The 16992-nt window shown below is 49.0% G+C and overlaps 1 protein-coding gene across 1 annotated transcript in view; it reads left to right on the forward strand.

Annotated features, from left to right (window-relative positions):
* The first annotated feature begins 302 nt into the window (after positions 1–302).
* LOC146839357 (glutathione S-transferase P 1-like) overlaps positions 303–16992 on the forward strand; it is a 74188-nt gene continuing 57498 nt past the window's right edge. The window contains exons 1-2 of the mRNA XM_085650349.1: positions 303–529; positions 1217–1252. Coding sequence (XP_085506475.1) covers position 529; positions 1217–1252 — 37 coding nt within the window. The 5' untranslated portion in view covers positions 303–528. The remainder of the gene's footprint in view (positions 530–1216; positions 1253–16992) is intronic.

A 16992-nucleotide genomic window follows, 5' to 3' on the forward strand; every position in this document is an offset into this window, starting at 1 on the left:
CCTGGGCTTGTAGGCTCTTTGTGAACACCAGGCATGCCAGCATCTGTGGTTGGACATCACTCACCAGCTTCAATGCACTGTCTACATAGGTGCAGTGCCTGGCACGTCCCTAAGCAACAAGTGGAGAGGTTTAGCCAACTCCCCCCAAAATACACACAACACTCCCACCTCACCCTGAGTCACCTGGACCCAGGGAGCATAAATAGAACAGGAGCAGACAGGAGAGAAGGAGAGCTAGAGCGTAGGATGGTGTAGGACCTTGTTGCTGGATACCATACCAACAGGAGGAGTAAGACACTGCTGCTGGAAACCATACCTAGAGAAGAGGTGCCCCCACCTCACCTCTACTGGGAAAGACACTAAGTGAAGGGGAGAGACACCTCCACTGGAGACTCTACTAGGTGGAGGCGCATGACTCTGAGACTGCGTAGAACCAGTCAGAGCTGAGAGAGGGAGTAAAGCACCTCTGAAGGTACCAGCCCCTGCAGCCTTGGAAAGGCCAACAGCATCTCTATCCGTAACACCACAAGTAAGTGCCCCTGGTCACAGCCTTCCATGTGCCATCACCAGGTGGGCATGAAATGGCTTCCTTGTGGGGGAGGGTGAGAGGGGAGGTTCAATGGTGAGACTGTGGGAGCTCCCAAGGCCAAAAGAGTGAATATGACATTCTCTGGGGTTGGGGCTCAGCAGTGGGTGTGAAGGGACTGCGTGTCCCATAACTGTAAGTGGAGTGAGAGGACTGTGTAAACTTCATCCGCCAGCTGCAGGTGACATGTAAGGACTGTGTAAACTTCATCCATCAGCTTTGGGTGGAATGTGATGACTGGGTAAACTTCATCCAGCAACTGCAGGTGGGGTATGACGGCTTTGTAAATGTCATCCACCAGCTGCGGGTGGAATGAGATGACTGTGTAAACTTCATCCGCCAGCTGCAGGTGACATGTAAGGACTGTGTAAACTTCATCCATCAGCTTTGGGTGGAGTGAGAGGACTGTGTAAACCCCATCCACCAGCTGCAGGTGGAGTGTGATCAGTGCAAGCTTCACCCCCAGCTACAAATTGAGGATAAGGATTGTGTATTCTGTATTGGTAAGTGGGGCTGAGTGCGCCCATTCACTTGATGGCCTCTCTCTCAGGGCCTTATCTCAAACAGTTAGGGGAGCTAAGTACACTTCTATGCCTTTAATGGCACTGTGTATTTCTCTTCTCTCTACAGTGGGGAACTACGTCATCAGTTACTTCCCAATGAGAGGTAAGTGCTCTTTCATGCGGCATGTATTCGTCTATCTCAATGTCTTGTTATACAAATTTCTGTAAACTCTCAGGGTCTGAAGCTAGTCTAAGAGCGTGGATTGCTAGGTCTTTTACCTATGTACCCTCAGGGACTGACCCTAGTCTCAGGGTTTGCTGTTCTAGCGAAACACCACCTTTCTCTAACTCTCCTACCCAGTCACAGTGTTTGCCTTTTTATTCACAATATCACTGACCCTAGGTTGTAACCCTAGTCTCAGGGTCTGCCCCTAGTTTTAAGGTCAGACCCTAGTCTCAGAGTGTGACCCAGTCTCAGGGTGTGACCCTAGTCTCAGAGTGTGACCCTAGTCTCAGGGTGTGACCCTAGTCTCAGAGTGTGACCCTAGTCTCAGGGTCTGCCCCTAGTTTTAAGGTCAGATCCTAGTCTCAGAGTGTGACCTCAGTCTCAGGGTCTGACCCTAGTCTCAGAGTGTGACCCCAGTCTCAGGGTCTGACCCTAGTCCCAGAGTGTGACCCCGGTCTCAGGGTCTGACTCCAGTCTCAGGGTCTGACCCTAGTCTCAGGGTGTGACCCTAGTCTCAAGATCTGACCATAATCCCTGGGTGTGACCTTCAACTAAGGGTGGGATCCTCGGTACAGGGTGTGATCCTCGTCTGACCTCAGTATCAGGATCTGACCCTAATCACAAAGTCTGACCCTAATCTCAGGGTCTAAACCTAGTCTCAGTGTCTAAAGGTTTGATCCCACTCGCAGTATGTGACTCCAGTCTCAGGGTCTGACCTCAGTCTCAGTGTCTGACCATATTCCCAGGATATGACCCTAGTCTCAGGAATCTGGCACTAGTCATAGGGTCTAAAGCTAGTCCCAGGGCTCTACGTCTAGGTCTTTTACCTATGAACTCTCAAGGACTGACCCTAGTCTCAGGGTTTGCTTTTCCAGCGAAATGACGCCAATCTCTCACTCTCTCACAGTGTTTGCCTTTTTATTCACTATACCACTGAGCTCTCAGGGTCTGACCCTAATCTCTGGGAGTGATCTTTGTCTCAGGGTGTGACCCGAGTCTCAGGGTGTGACCCTCGTCTCACAGTCTGACCATAGTCTCAAGGTTTGATCCTAGTGTTGGGGTGTGAACCTAGTATCAGGGTCTGACCCTAATCACAGAGGTTGACCCTAATTTCAGGGCCTTAACCCTAGTCTCACTGCCTGACCACAGTCTAAAGGTGTGACTCTACCCTCAGTGTGTGACCCTAGTTTCATTGTCTGACCCTAGTCTCAGGATCAAACCCTAGTCTCAGGGTCTTACCCTAGTCTCAGTGTGTGGCCCTAGTCTCAGGGTGTGGCCCTAGTCTCAGGGTGTCGCCCTAGTCACAGGGTGTGACTCTAGTCTCAGGTTCTGACCCTATTCTCAGGGTGTGACCCTAGACTCAGAGTCTGATCCTAGTCTCAGAATGTGACCAAAATCTCAGGTGTGAATTTAGCCTCAGATTCTGACCCTAGTCTCAGGGATCTGCCCCTAGTGACAAGCCCTAAACCTAGCCCAGGGCTTGTACTTCTAGGTCTATTGCCTATGCACTCTCAGGGACTGACCCAAGTCTCAGGGTTTGCTGTTCCAGCGAAATGCTGCCAATCTCTCACTCTCTCACCCAGTCACAGTGTTTGCCTTTTTATTCACTATACCACTGAACTCTCAGGGTCTGACCCTAATCTCTGGGAGTGATCCGAGTCTCAGTGTGTGACCCTCGTCTCACAGTCTGACCATAGTCTCAAGGTTTGATCCTAGTCTCAGGGTGTGACCCTAGTTTCAGAGTCTGAGCATAGCCTCAAGGTCTGACTCTAGTATCAGAATGACCTCAGTCTCGGGGTCTGACCCAACTCTCAGGGTGTGACCCTCGTTCCAGGGTGTGACCCCAGTCTCAGGGTCTGACCCTAGTTTATGGTGTGATCCAAGTCTCAGGGTCTGACCATGATCTCTGGGTGTGACCTTCATCTCAGGGTCTGACTCTCATCTCAGGGTCTGGCCCTAATCTTTGGTTGTGACCTTTGCCTCAGGGTGTGATTCGAGCCTCAGAGTGTGACCCTCATCTCACAGTTTGACCATAGTTTAATTGTTTGATCCTAGTCTCAGGGTGTGTCCCTAGTATCAGGGTCTGACCCTAATCACAGAGGTTGACCCTAATCTCAGGGCCTTAACCCTAGTCTCACTGCCTGACCATAATCTAAAGGTTTGACTCTACCCTCAGTGTCTGACCCTAGTCTCAGGGTCTTACACTTGCCTCAGGGTTTTACACTTGCCTCAGGGTGTGGCCCTAGACTCAGGGTCTCACCCTAGTCTCATGGAGTGACCCTAGTCTCAGAGCCTTAACCCTAGTCTCAGTGTCTGACCATAGTCTAAAGGTTTGACACTACCCTCAGTGTGTGACCCTAGTCTCAGTGTCTGACCCTAGTCTCAGGGTCTTACACTTGCCTCAGGGTGTGGCCCTAGACTCAGGGTCTCACCCTAGTCTCATTGAGTGACCCTAGTCTCAGGGCCTTAACCCTAGTCTCAGTGTCTGCCCATAGTCTAAAGGTTTGACTCTACCCTCAGTGTCTGACCCTAGTCTCAGGGTCTTACACTTGCCTCAGGGTTTTACACTTGCCTCAGGGTGTGGCCCTAGACTCAGGGTCTCACCCTAGTCTCATTGAGTGACCCTAGTCTCAGGGCCTTAACCCTAGTCTCAGTGTCTGACCATAGTCTAAAGGTTTGACTCTACCCTCAGTGTCTGACCCTAGTCTCAGGGTCTTACACTTGCCTCAGGGTTTTACACTTGCCTCAGGGTGTGGCCCTAGACTCAGGGTCTCACCCTAGTCTCATTGAGTGACCCTAGTCTCAGGGCCTTAACCCTAGTCTCAGTGTCTGACCATAGACTAAAGGTTTGACTCTACCCTCAGTGTGTGACTCTAGTTTCATTGCCTGACCCTAGTCTCATGGTGTGACCCTAGTCTCAGGGTGTGACCCTAGTCTCAGGGTGTGGCCATTATCTCAGGGTTCCTTCCCTGCTCCTCATGGCGCAAGTCTCTATTGTCTGCAGCCCTGGGGTCTTAACTCTTGGAGTGAGCCCTGCCCCCCACCCCTTGACCTCTGTACCCGCATGTAATCCCATTCCTGCCCTTGTGTGGAGTATTCCAGGGACATGAAGCAACGTCACACTTCACAACTACATGTATTATCTCCATTCTCGTCATCAGAGTCCACAAAACTCTTCATACAAATCTCAGGCTGGCGAAATGACGTCATGTACACTACAGACTTCATGCCACACTCCGAGGGGGGCTGTTGCACCAGCTCACAAGGAGCATCGCCTGTGTACAGGCGCCTGCTCCCTGGAGATCTGGGGAAATGCACTCATATTCATTCAGTGAAGCTTACAAGCACTTGGGGTTCAATGCCTAAAGAGACTGGCTGCAAAAACTGGTCGCAAACTCTGAATCAATCTTTTTCACCTACACTTTCAGGGGCATATTTACAAGGGAAGTGGTGGAGTGAGGCGCTAGCCTTCCTGGCTTAACGCCTCTCTCCGCACTTCAGAAATGCAGGGCTGCACCATAATTACAAGAATATGGTGCATCCTTGCGTTTCCCCCTGCGCTGGCGCTACACTTAGCAGCCAAGCGCGAAAACAGGCACAGGTGTCTGCGTGCAGGGGAAGTTTGTTTATGTGCAGGAAGACGCCCCATCCTGCACATACACAATCTTGAAATGCCGTTCTGTAACTTCTATGTGTGCTACTTAATGCAGCTCACATAGAAGTTGCAAAACTGCATTTTTTTTTAAATGATTGTTTATGTGCAGGAACGAGGACCTTCCTGCACATAAACAATCATTGGCCTATTGATGTTTCCATGCGTGCTGCACAAGGCAGCGCACATGAAAGCAGCAAAAACGAGGAGAAAGGAAAAAGATTTCCTCGTTTCGCCAGCGTAAGACCAGGATTTCCCTGTTCTTAATTCTCGCCTTGTAAATAAGGGGCAGAGTCAGAATCAGTTGGGTGTTGCGGTGGAACGCCCACCACAACACCCACTGCCTGCCCCTTTCACGCTGAGTGTAACGTGAAAGGGGGCCTTATTAACAAGGCAACTTTAAGCCATGTTAAGTGGCTTAACTCTCCCTTGTAAATGAGGTGAAGCCCCTTCGCCACAGGAACATCATAAAAGTGCCGTTCCCGTGGCGATAGCGGCTCATAAATATGCCCCTAAGTGCGGCCTATCTGCTAACAGGTTGCATGGCAAGATCTCCAGGCGCGGAGGGTGGAGTGAGGGGGGCTGGGGTGAGGGGGGACACAGAGGGACCCGCCAAGTGAATGAAGGTTGCTATTTGCAGACACCTGTGATTGGCTACAGAAGATTGGATGGGGCCCTCCAGTGGAGTGCAGGCCACCATCAATGGGCCCGATTTACAGAACTAACTTAAGACAAAATCCTAAACTTACTACCATTTTGGTATTCACAGAAGGCACTTACTCATTTTGGTATTCACAGAAGGCACTTACTCATTTTGGTATTCACAGAAGTTAGGAGTCCTAAGTTTAGGACTCCTAAATGCCTTCTGTGAATACCGAAAGTCTTAAAATTAGGATTTTTCGCAGTTTAGTAGTAGTATAGTTAGGACTCCTAACTTTAGGACTCCTAAATGCCTTCTGTGAAAACCGAAAGTCTTAAAATTAGGATTTTTCTCAATTTAGTAGTAGTAAACTTAGGACTCCTAACTTTAGGACTCCTAAATGCCTTCTGTGAATACCGAAAGCCTTAAAATTAGGATTTTTCTGAGTTTAGTAGTAGTAAAGTTAGGACTCCTAACTTCTGTGAATACCGAAGTGAGTAAGTGTCTTCTGTGAATACCAAAATGAGTAAGTGCCTTCTGTGAATACGAAAATGGTAGTAAGTTTAGGATTTTGTCTTAAGTTAGTTCTGTGAATCGGGCCCAGTGTTTCTATTCCAAAACAATGATGTTTTTTAACACCCTCTGTTTCTTAAAGGATGCATGCTGCTTTAAAAACAAAGGGGCATATTTACAAGGGCACTGCCCTGCCAGAGCCTCACTTGCTCCGACGCTCCGGGGCGCACTGCCCTGCTCCATATTTAAAGTGGCGCTAAGCGACTTTGTATGGCTTAACACCACCTTGTCATATGGGTCCTCGCCACAGTTTTCGGTTGCCAAAGGACATGAAATGGGTGTTGCTGTGGGCGTTCCCATGCACCACCCATTGGTTTTTGACACTGCCCCAGGTTTACAAGGATCTGTAATTTTGAGGCAAAGCGAAAAACAAACGCCATAGAAAAGCAGGCGTTAGAGTGGCGCAACGAGGAGAAGAGCCTCTTTCAATGTGTGCTGCAGAAGAACAAACGCCATAGAAAAGCAGGCATTAGAGCGGCGCAACGAGGAGAAAAGCTCTTTCAATGTGTGCTGCAGAAGAACAAACGCCATAGAAAAGCAGGCGTTAGAGTGGCGCAACGAGGAGAAGAGCCTCTTTCAATGTGTGCTGCAGAAGAACAAACGCCATAGAAAAGCAGGCGTTAGAGTGGCGCAACGAGGAGAAGAGCCTCTTTCAATGTGTGCTGCAGAAGAACAAACGCCATAGAAAAGCAGGCGTTAGAGTGGCGCAACGAGGAGAAGAGCCTCTTTCAATGTTTGCTGCAGAAGAACAAACGCCATAGAAAAGCAGGCGTTAGAGTGGCGCAACGAGGAGAAAAGCTCTTTCAATGTGTGCTGCAGAAGAACAAACGCCATAGAAAAGCAGGCGTTAGAGTGGCGCAACGAGGAGAAAAGCTCTTTCAATGTGTGCTGCAGAAGAACAAACGCCATAGAAAAACAGGCGTTAGAGTGGCGCAACGAGGAGAAGAGCCTCTTTCAATGTGTGCTGCAGAAGAACAAACGCCATAGAAAAGCAGGCGTTAGAGTGGCGCAACGAGGAGAAGAGCCTCTTTCAATGTGTGCTGCAGAAGAACAAACGCCATAGAAAAGCAGGCGTTAGAGTGGCGCAACGAGGAGAAGAGCCTCTTTCAATGTGTGCTGCAGAAGAACAAACGCCATAGAAAAGCAGGCGTTAGAGTGGCGCAACGAGGAGAAAAGCCTCTTTCAATGTGTGCTGCAGAAGAACAAACGCCATAGAAAAGCAGGCGTTAGAGTGGCGCAACGAGGAGAAGAGCCTCTTTCAATGTGTGCTGCAGAAGAACAAACGCCATAGAAAAGCAGGCGTTAGAGTGGCGCAACGAGGAGAAGAGCCTCTTTCAATGTGTGCTGCAGAAGAACAAACGCCATAGAAAAGCAGGCATTAGAGCGGCGCAACGAGGAGAAAAGCTCTTTCAATGTGTGCTGCAGAAGAACAAACGCCATAGAAAAGCAGGCGTTAGAGTGGCGCAACGAGGAGAAGAGCCTCTTTCAATGTGTGCTGCAGAAGAACAAACGCCATAGAAAAGCAGGCGTTAGAGTGGCGCAACGAGGAGAAGAGCCTCTTTCAATGTGTGCTGCAGAAGAACAAACGCCATAGAAAAGCAGGCGTTAGAGTGGCGCAACGAGGAGAAGAGCCTCTTTCAATGTGTGCTGCAGAAGAACAAACGCCATAGAAAAGCAGGCGTTAGAGTGGCGCAACGAGGAGAAAAGCTCTTTCAATGTGTGCTGCAGAAGAACAAACGCCATAGAAAAGCAGGCGTTAGAGTGGCGCAACGAGGAGAAAAGCTCTTTCAATGTGTGCTGCAGAAGAACAAACGCCATAGAAAAGCAGGCGTTAGAGTGGCGCAACGAGGAGAAGAGCCTCTTTCAATGTGTGCTGCAGAAGAACAAACGCCATAGAAAAGCAGGCGTTAGAGTGGCGCAACGAGGAGAAGAGCCTCTTTCAATGTGTGCTGCAGAAGAACAAACGCCATAGAAAAGCAGGCGTTAGAGTGGCGCAACGAGGAGAAGAGCCTCTTTCAATGTGTGCTGCAGAAGAACAAACGCCATAGAAAAGCAGGCGTTAGAGTGGCGCAACGAGGAGAAAAGCCTCTTTCAATGTGTGCTGCAGAAGAACAAACGCCATAGAAAAGCAGGCGTTAGAGTGGCGCAACGAGGAGAAAAGCTCTTTCAATGTGTGCTGCAGAAGAACAAACGCCATAGAAAAGCAGGCGTTAGAGTGGCGCAACGAGGAGAAGAGCCTCTTTCAATGTGTGCTGCAGAAGAACAAACGCCATAGAAAAGCAGGCGTTAGAGTGGCGCAACGAGGAGAAAAGCTCTTTCAATGTGTGCTGCAGAAGAACAAACGCCATAGAAAAGCAGGCGTTAGAGTGGCGCAACGAGGAGAAGAGCCTCTTTCAATGTGTGCTGCAGAAGAACAAACGCCATAGAAAAGCAGGCGTTAGAGTGGCGCAACGAGGAGAAGAGCCTCTTTCAATGTGTGCTGCAGAAGAACAAACGCCATAGAAAAGCAGGCGTTAGAGTGGCGCAACGAGGAGAAGAGCCTCTTTCAATGTGTGCTGCAGAAGAACAAACGCCATAGAAAAGCAGGCGTTAGAGTGGCGCAACGAGGAGAAGAGCCTCTTTCAATGTGTGCTGCATTCTGCCGCACACATAGAAAGGACAATCACCATTAATGATGGTGCCCCTACCTGCATAAACACAATCAACCCTGCAGCGCAGGCACCCTTGCACCATGGTGCAAGGGTGCTGCACTGGTGCTAGGCAGCAATGTTAGTGCTGGCGCAGGGGGAAACGCAGGGCTGCACAGTATTCCTGTCAATACAGAGCATTCCTGCATTTTTTAAATGACAGCACGACACTGCTAAATCGCTTGCAGCGCCGAGCTGTGCCATTTATTTGTAAATATGCCCCAAAATCCGTTTGGGAACATACATGCAAGAGCAAGCAGTTGCTTGGCCCACTGCCTGCTCCCTCGAGATCACCTGTATCGATTCCCAAAGGGAAAGGCCTCCCACGAGGACAGTGTCCACTTTTTAAATCTTTTACTACTTCCTATGAGGAGTCAGCAACTTTTCGATGGTTCGTTTCCGCAATCGCAGCCACAACACATTGATACACACAGTGGCAGCTGGCAACTGCACCTACTACGCGGCGGGCAAATGGGTGGTGCATGTGTGCATAAAATAAATACATTAATACAATAAAGTAAATAGTTACTTAATGGGCTTGCTGCACCACACGTCCTCCTCGCTCTGGTCCTATTCTTCTCTTGTGACGTCCAGTCAACTCCCATAACCAATCCTTGCGCTGCTCTCATGCTGTTAACCAGCATGAGAGAAGCGCCAGGATTGGAGGCAGCTGCCTCTCTCAGCACTTCCGAGGAGATTGAGGCCTATGCTTGCTCTCAACCCAGCTGGGTTCAGAGGTATAAAATGCGTACGTTTGGCTGGGTGGTTCAAGACAGCCGACCAAAGAGACATGCGCACTTTTAAACTACTGCCCAGGCAGCACACCGCCCCTCCCTGCTGCCACTCAGCAGGCCCCGCCCCGTCCTGACACTTGATTCGGGATGGGCTGATGAATTACATTTATTACCATTTTATTTTTCGTCTCCGGGGCTTTGCTGGGGGCGTTTTAGTGGGGCGGCGCACCTCCGTCCTAAAGGAGGAGCCGCCCCTGAGACACGCCACAGCTATTCACAACAGAAAGGGTTTGCTCCTTCCTAATAGTGCTTTTTTGACTCACAAAATGGGTTTCTTACAAAACAAAAAGACATTATGTTGTCGCAAACCCTGTGATTTTGCAATCGCATGACTTGCAAAGGCAAAATGTCTTTATATATCTGGTAGCTTTTGGTAGCCACACAATTGTTTACATTACGAAGTGGTGTCTGCACCGGCAGGGGATGTCACTCCTCCCGCCCTGGCTTTGCAGTCCTAAATGTACATACGTGGAGGTAGCATCATTACAGGTGAGGCAAGAAGGGCCTGCAGCCAAGTGTGAGGTCACCACCTCCTATGTGCATCAGGTGTCGACCTAGTGTGTGGCTATGCTTGGAGTTCTTTGTTTGGAAAGTACAGACTCTTGTTCATGCCTGTGGACCTATGCCATCGGCATGTGCGACCCTCAGGGAACAGGCTGTACCACTTGTCTGTGGAGGGGGCGGGGCATGTACGTACTAAGGGCTAGGACCCCGCCAAGGGCCTGGTCATCCCACCCTTAGGCCCTCAAGGGTCCTGAAAGGATATATGTATGGAGGGTCTTCCTATATTAGATAGGAAACCTGGGTATCAAGAAAAAACAGAATCCCATAAGGATATCCAAAAGAAGTCCTAACCTAGCCCTACAAAAACAAGTATCCCCTGTGTGCGAGCACCAACACACATCCTCAGCTAGGGAATAACGCCTGTTCTGCACCACATGTAAGCTGGTTGAATTATAGAGGCCTCCTGGGATACCGTCCGCCGGGCTGAGGTAACTTTACCAAGGCTTGGTGGCAGACCTTGGAACCTCATTTCTTGGTAAAGTCTTTGGCGTATTCCTTGAACTTATGTCCAATTTTGGATTTGTACAGATGGTGCAATCTCCTACTGATAAGGTGGGTCACACCCTAGATGGGATTCCCATTAACCATAACAATCTGGTTATTGAGGAAGTCCTACCTCTTACCTGGGTGGATCACCGGGTGATCCACTTTAAACTCTCTCTTCCACTCCTCACCAGTGGAATGCGCTCTACCCTTCCACTCCATAATGCTGCAGGAACATTAAAGGATCACAGCTGTGGGCTGGGCCAGCCCTTGAATCCACCGCGGCCGCCAAGGACAGCTCTTTCCCTCTCTCTGGGAAGGGATTCAAGACTGGGCTAAGGCAGCTCTGGGCATTGTTGCCCCTTCAAAACCAGGGTTGTGGCTAGAAGCCAGCCTTTGGCACCCTGGTACTCAACAGATCCCATGACCTTTGGGCACGAATGTTGCAGACAAGAATGAAATGGAGGGCATGTCCATGCCCTGGTGAAAGAGAGAAGCAAAGCCCTGGTACGGGACCGGGAACAGCCCTAGCACAGGCTGAAGCACTCTTCTTTGTAGTAAATTTCTTTTTTTATATTTAAGGGAGTGAAGGGGCTATCAGAACCCCCTCCTCAGCGGTTTATTTTCAAGATCAAGGGGCATATTATCAAGCCAGGCGATAAAATTATCGCCGCTTTAGCGGCAGAAAACTGCCGCTAAAACAGCGATAATGGGCTTGATAATATGCTCTATGGAATTCCAATTGAAGCCCATGTTAGACGCCCTTCACATTCAGTCTCCCTTGTGTGGCGCATCAGGGCTCGTCTTTGAGCCCAACTCTTTTTAATCTTTATGTGGCCTCTCTGGCGGACCTGGTGGACTCATTTGGGTTTCAAGTGCTGTCATATGCAGACGATACTCAAATTATTGTATCCGTCCCAAACGACCTGCCTTTGGTGGCAGGAAGGTGCAGCCAGTGCTTGTGCAGCATCATCTGCTGGATGAAAGATTAATGAAGACAAGATTGAAGCGCTTGTGTTTGGCTCTCAAAACTCCATATGGTCCAACACTTGGAGGCCAGAAGTCTGCGGATCCCTCCCCACCCCCGTCAAATCAGCTAAAAACCTTGAGATCATTTTTGATAACAGTCTAAGTATCCTAGGACCAGTTTCGGGGTTTCACTGTGCCACTGGATTCAAGCCTGGCTGAAGAAGGGTGACATACCCTGAAACCGGTCCCAGGATGCTTGTTTCTGGTCCAGGGAGGATCTGGCCTGGCAGTTCGGTCTGGACTGTTCCCATGAGGCACAGGGTCAAGACTAATTTGCATATGGCTGGGTCCAAACTGGGGTGGCGTAGTGGGCAAAAGAACGATGGATTTAACCCAGATCTTTTGACTGGGGGAGAATGTTTGCATTGTCAGTATTCCATCCATCATTTGTTTGCTGTAGATTCAGAGGGGCTGGTGAAAGAGGAAGGAAGAGCAGCCTTGATTACAGAGGAGGTGGGGGAAGAGGTAGGAAGAGTAGCCTTGGATACAGAGGAGGGGGAAGAGGTAGGAAGAGTAGCCTTGGATACATAGGGGCTGGTGGAAGAGGTAGGAAGAGTGGCCTTGGATACAGAGTGCTTGGTGGAAGAGGATGGAAGAGCAGGAAGAGCAACCTTGGATACAAAGGTGGTGGTGGAAGAGGTAGGAAGAGTAGTCTTGGATACAGAGGGGCTGGTGGCAGAGGAAGGAAGAGTAGCCTTGGATACAGAGGTTCTGGTGGAAGAGGAAGGAAGAGCAGCCTTGGATACAGATGGGGCTGGTGGAAGAGGTGGAAAGAGCAGCCTTGGATACAAAGGGGCTGATGGAGGAGGAAGGAAGAGCAGCCTTGGATACAGTGGGGCTGGTGGAAGAGGTAGGAAGAGCAGCTTTTGATACAAAGGTGGTGGTGGAAGAGGTAGGAAGAGTAGCCATGTATACAGAGGTGCTGGTGGAGATTTAGGAAGAGCAGCCTTGGATACAGAGGGGCTGTGGCAGAGGAAGAAAGAGCAGCCTTGGATACAGATGGGGCTGGTGGAAGAGGTAGGAAGAGCATCCTTGGATACAGAGGAGCTGGTGGAAGAGGTAGGAAGAGCAGCCTTGGATACAGAGGTTCTGGTAGAAGAGGTAGGAAGAGCAGCCTTTGATACAAAGGTGGTGGTGGAAGAGGTAGGAAGAGTAGTCTTGGATACAGAGGGGCTGGTGGCAGAGGAAGGAAGAGTAGCCTTGGATACAGAGGTTCTGGTGGAAGAGGAAGGAAGAGCAGCCTTGGATACAGAGGTTCTGGTAGAAGAGGTAGGAAGAGTAGCCTTAGATACAGAGGAGGTTGTGGCAGAGGAAGGAAGAGCAGCCTTGGATACAGATGGGGCTGGTGGAAGAGGTGGAAAGAGCAGCCTTGGATACAAAGGGGCTGATGGAGGAGGAAGGAAGAGCAGCCTTGGATACAGTGGGGCTGGTGGAAGAGGTAGGAAGAGCAGCTTTTGATACAAAGGTGGTGGTGGAAGAGGTAGGAAGAGTAGCCATGTATACAGAGGTGCTGGTGGAGATTTAGGAAGAGCAGCCTTGGATACAGAGGGGCTGTGGCAGAGGAAGAAAGAGCAGCCTTGGATACAGATGGGGCTGGTGGAAGAGGTAGGAAGAGCAGTCTTGGATACAGTTTTTCAGTTTCGTTCAATGAAGGAAGACATTGCAAGAGAGACGGGGTGGGATCTACCAAGTTTCGTGAGGGGTGGAGGTGATAGATGATTGGGACCATATGACCCAGAGAGATGGGAATGTCATCTACAGGATGTCTTTGTGATGGTCTGAGTTGGGGATGGAGGTTTGGGAGTATGTTAGTTAGGTCAACCTTCATGACTGAATCTCTTCAGAAATTTTGTATTACTTCTTCACATTTGGAATGTGGGTGTGTACCTTTATTGATAGGGGTGTGATTGGTGGAGTCTTAAAGGCATACACACTGAGTATTGCGGCTCTCGGTGATCACTCACTCTCACAATGCGTAAAGAATCTTTTTACATCGTCCTCTTCATCACTAAGTCTGAGGATACCAGGACCTTCCATGGCAGTAACCAAAAGTGTTCTTCACCTGCTCTGGGGGCTACTGATAGCCAGTAGTGAGGGGCACAGAGTCTGTGGCAAGTGTTCTGGGTTTCCTAAGGGCTCCTCCTCATGTGGGTTGTATTTTAGTCCCATACCATGAAATTTGCCTTAACTCTGCCGAGAGCAAAGTGTAAGGAAAGGGCCCATAGTCCAGAGTGTTGAGGATTTCCCAACCCCATCTCACCCTCAAAGGTTGATAGCTATATCAGCGGGGAACCGAAGTACTCTACGAAAGCCCATGGGTCCGGATTCTTCTAACTGCTCTAGGTCTCCTCTGCCTCGCATCTCTTAAAGACAGGCGGAGGGAGAAGCTGAGACACAGGGCATCTCCCTGCCGGTGGCTGGCCCTAGATCTGTCTTGCACTTGAGTCACAGGGATTGCCCGCTCGAAGCCACTTCATTGCAAGCAACTCGCATGCGAGCGATTCAGTCTTTGCCAGAATTATTACTTCTCCTAGCTTGAGTCTTCCAGAGATCTCAGTCACTCTCCTCCACATTCACTCTAAGACGATGGTCACACCTGCCATGGTCGCTCATTCCAGGCTCGATCACTTACATCAGTAAAACGTCTGACCTCAGAGAGAATGTAAGGCTTCCTCCCATTCGCACTAATTTATTTATTTATTTATTTTTGAGTTTTATATAGCACCAGTTAGACCCAAAGGTATCAGAGCACTTTACATGTTATGCGCATAAGATTACTAGAGGTACATGCGAGGATTTGTACAGGTCACAAACAGCTAGGGAGTCACAAAAAGTATATAACAATTAGGGCTCCCAATTTGATGTTATTTATTTATTCAACATTTCCTTCTGTATTTATCCATATTTATTTTTTGGCCACATTATTGGTATTATCCATATTTATTTTCTGTTTTGAGAATAAATGCAATCGTAAAAATGTATATGTCCACATTTATTTTACTGAAAAATATGCACGCATGCTTTTCTACCTGTTGCGTTTTAGCAAATTAAGTAACAACATTTAGTGAAACACTACACCCACAGGTAAATATCAGCATTGTAATACAAATACCTATTAATGTATGCCTGTATTTAGGGAAATATCAACTTGTTTTTAGGTCTCGCCTACGCAGCACGCATGCGCTGCATAGGAAAAACACCTTTAGCCGTAGGCACAGCTTTGCGGGAAAATACGTGCACGCGTTGCATTGCTTCCAATGGCAATGCATGCACGTCTGGCGATTTCATTGCGGGAGCTAGCTTTCAAACCATATGTTTGTAATTAACTCGTTCGCTCCCGCAAGGGAAATTGGCGCAGGCCCCCTCCTCTCTCCCCTCCCCCTGCTGCCTCCTTTCAGCGCGAGGCGCGCGCGCTTGTTAACAAAATGTAACTGCCGAACCTATTCTGATTGTGCCCCCTTTTCTTTCTATCGCTCACTCTGTTGCCTCCTCTCGCTGTATTTGTGAATCTGTCAGACCATTCTTCCATCTGTTCACACACGCGCACGCATTCTGTTCACATGCACCATTTATCTTCTATATGCGCATCCATGTCTGTACCTCAGAGTCTCTGACAATCTGCTGCCCGTCTTTCTCTCTCTCTGCCTCTGTTCATTTCTTACTGTTACATGTTTCTGTGACCACGTCATCAATCGGGCTCCTTCACTATCACTAGATCAGAACATTGTATCAATCTAATGTATTGCTCTTTTTATATACTACCCTCTGCCCCCACATATTTCCTTTCAGTGACGACTATCTTATGAAACTCTTCGCAGTGAACTATTGCGCACATTAACACAATCCCCCTTAATATTAGCAGATACATTTCTTTTCATTCATTTCCTCTGCTACCAGAGGGCGATGCTAAAGATATTTCAGAAGTGCTGCATGGGGCTTGAGGCATGGCCAGAGACAGGTCTCAGGCATGGGACATAGAGGAGCCCGAGGAAAAGAACGGAATTACTGATAACCGGTTTGGAAAGGTTGGGTTAAAGGCATACACACGGGACAGGCAGGCCTTTACAGGCATACAAACCGTGTATGCACACAACGCAGGCAGCCAGTGCCTCAGGCATAACCGGCAGATATTCCACGAAGGCAGGCAGGCTGGCAAAGCAAACGGAACACTATAGAAAACAGTTGGGTTGTCGGAAATGAGAGGCGTGTTGCACACATTTGCTGCAGACGTTGCAGGCAGCTACCATGGCAGACATTGAATGGGGGCAATCACTGCTTCTACACATAGAAGGAAGAAAGCAAGTGCTGGGAAGCTTTGTAGGCTGGAGTCGTCAGTATGTCTGTTGGTGGCTTTTACCTGCAGGCAGATATTGTGGAAGACAAGTGTTGGAGGCAGGCAAGCCTGGCAGGCATTATCTGTGAGTAGGATTGCCTGCAGGCAGAGAAGCATTGTAGACAGGTGACCAGACAGGAAGAACAGGTATCACAACAATGCGGGCTGCAGAGCTTGGTACCATTTCCACCCAATCACCACCCTGGGTTGATAATACCAGATATTAAAACGACACCTTGATGAAATGATCGCATTACCTGGGGCAGAAGGAATTACAGTCAGTCCCGACACTGTGTATCTCAAGCTTAAAGGGTATTCTCCAGGCAGGAATTACCACCTCAAAGGGAACCGAAAGACATATTATTTTTGATGGTGTATAAAAAAAATGTGTAGTTTTGCAGATAACATTTTTATACCTGTGGTTTTTGTTTACGCCATTTTATTTTCACTCCCAAAACAGCTATACCTGTGGTGGTTGGGGGGCCTTGGCCACTCAGTCTCGTACACAAGCCCGGCCAGAGGTTCACTCTGCTTCTTTTGGTGAAGGACAAACAGTTTCCAGCGAGTCTTCCCTCTTGGAGTTCCCCAGGCACCCCATCAGCGGGCCCCGAATGTGCACGTTATACCTCAGCCAACTGTGCGCGTGTCTGGGGAGGGTTACCGTCTTTACAAGTCTATGCCAGGCTTGTTAGTGGAGTTGAAAAATGACCAACTTGTGGCAGGCTTGTTACTAAGGTTAAATCCTAACGAACCGGTGCCAGATGTGTGAGCAGAATTAACTACTGACGAACCTGTGCCAGATCTGTTGATGGAGTTCAATCTCTTAGCGAGATTGAAGACTCAGGTGTGTGCGCCAAGCTTGCCAGGGAAGTAAACTCCCTCCCCACGTACCTGTGGCAGGGGTATCACATTCTGAAGAACC

The sequence above is a fragment of the Triturus cristatus genome, chromosome 4_1 (genome assembly GCF_964204655.1).
Source record: "Triturus cristatus chromosome 4_1, aTriCri1.1, whole genome shotgun sequence".
In the NCBI taxonomy this organism is placed as follows: Eukaryota; Metazoa; Chordata; class Amphibia; order Caudata; family Salamandridae; genus Triturus; species Triturus cristatus.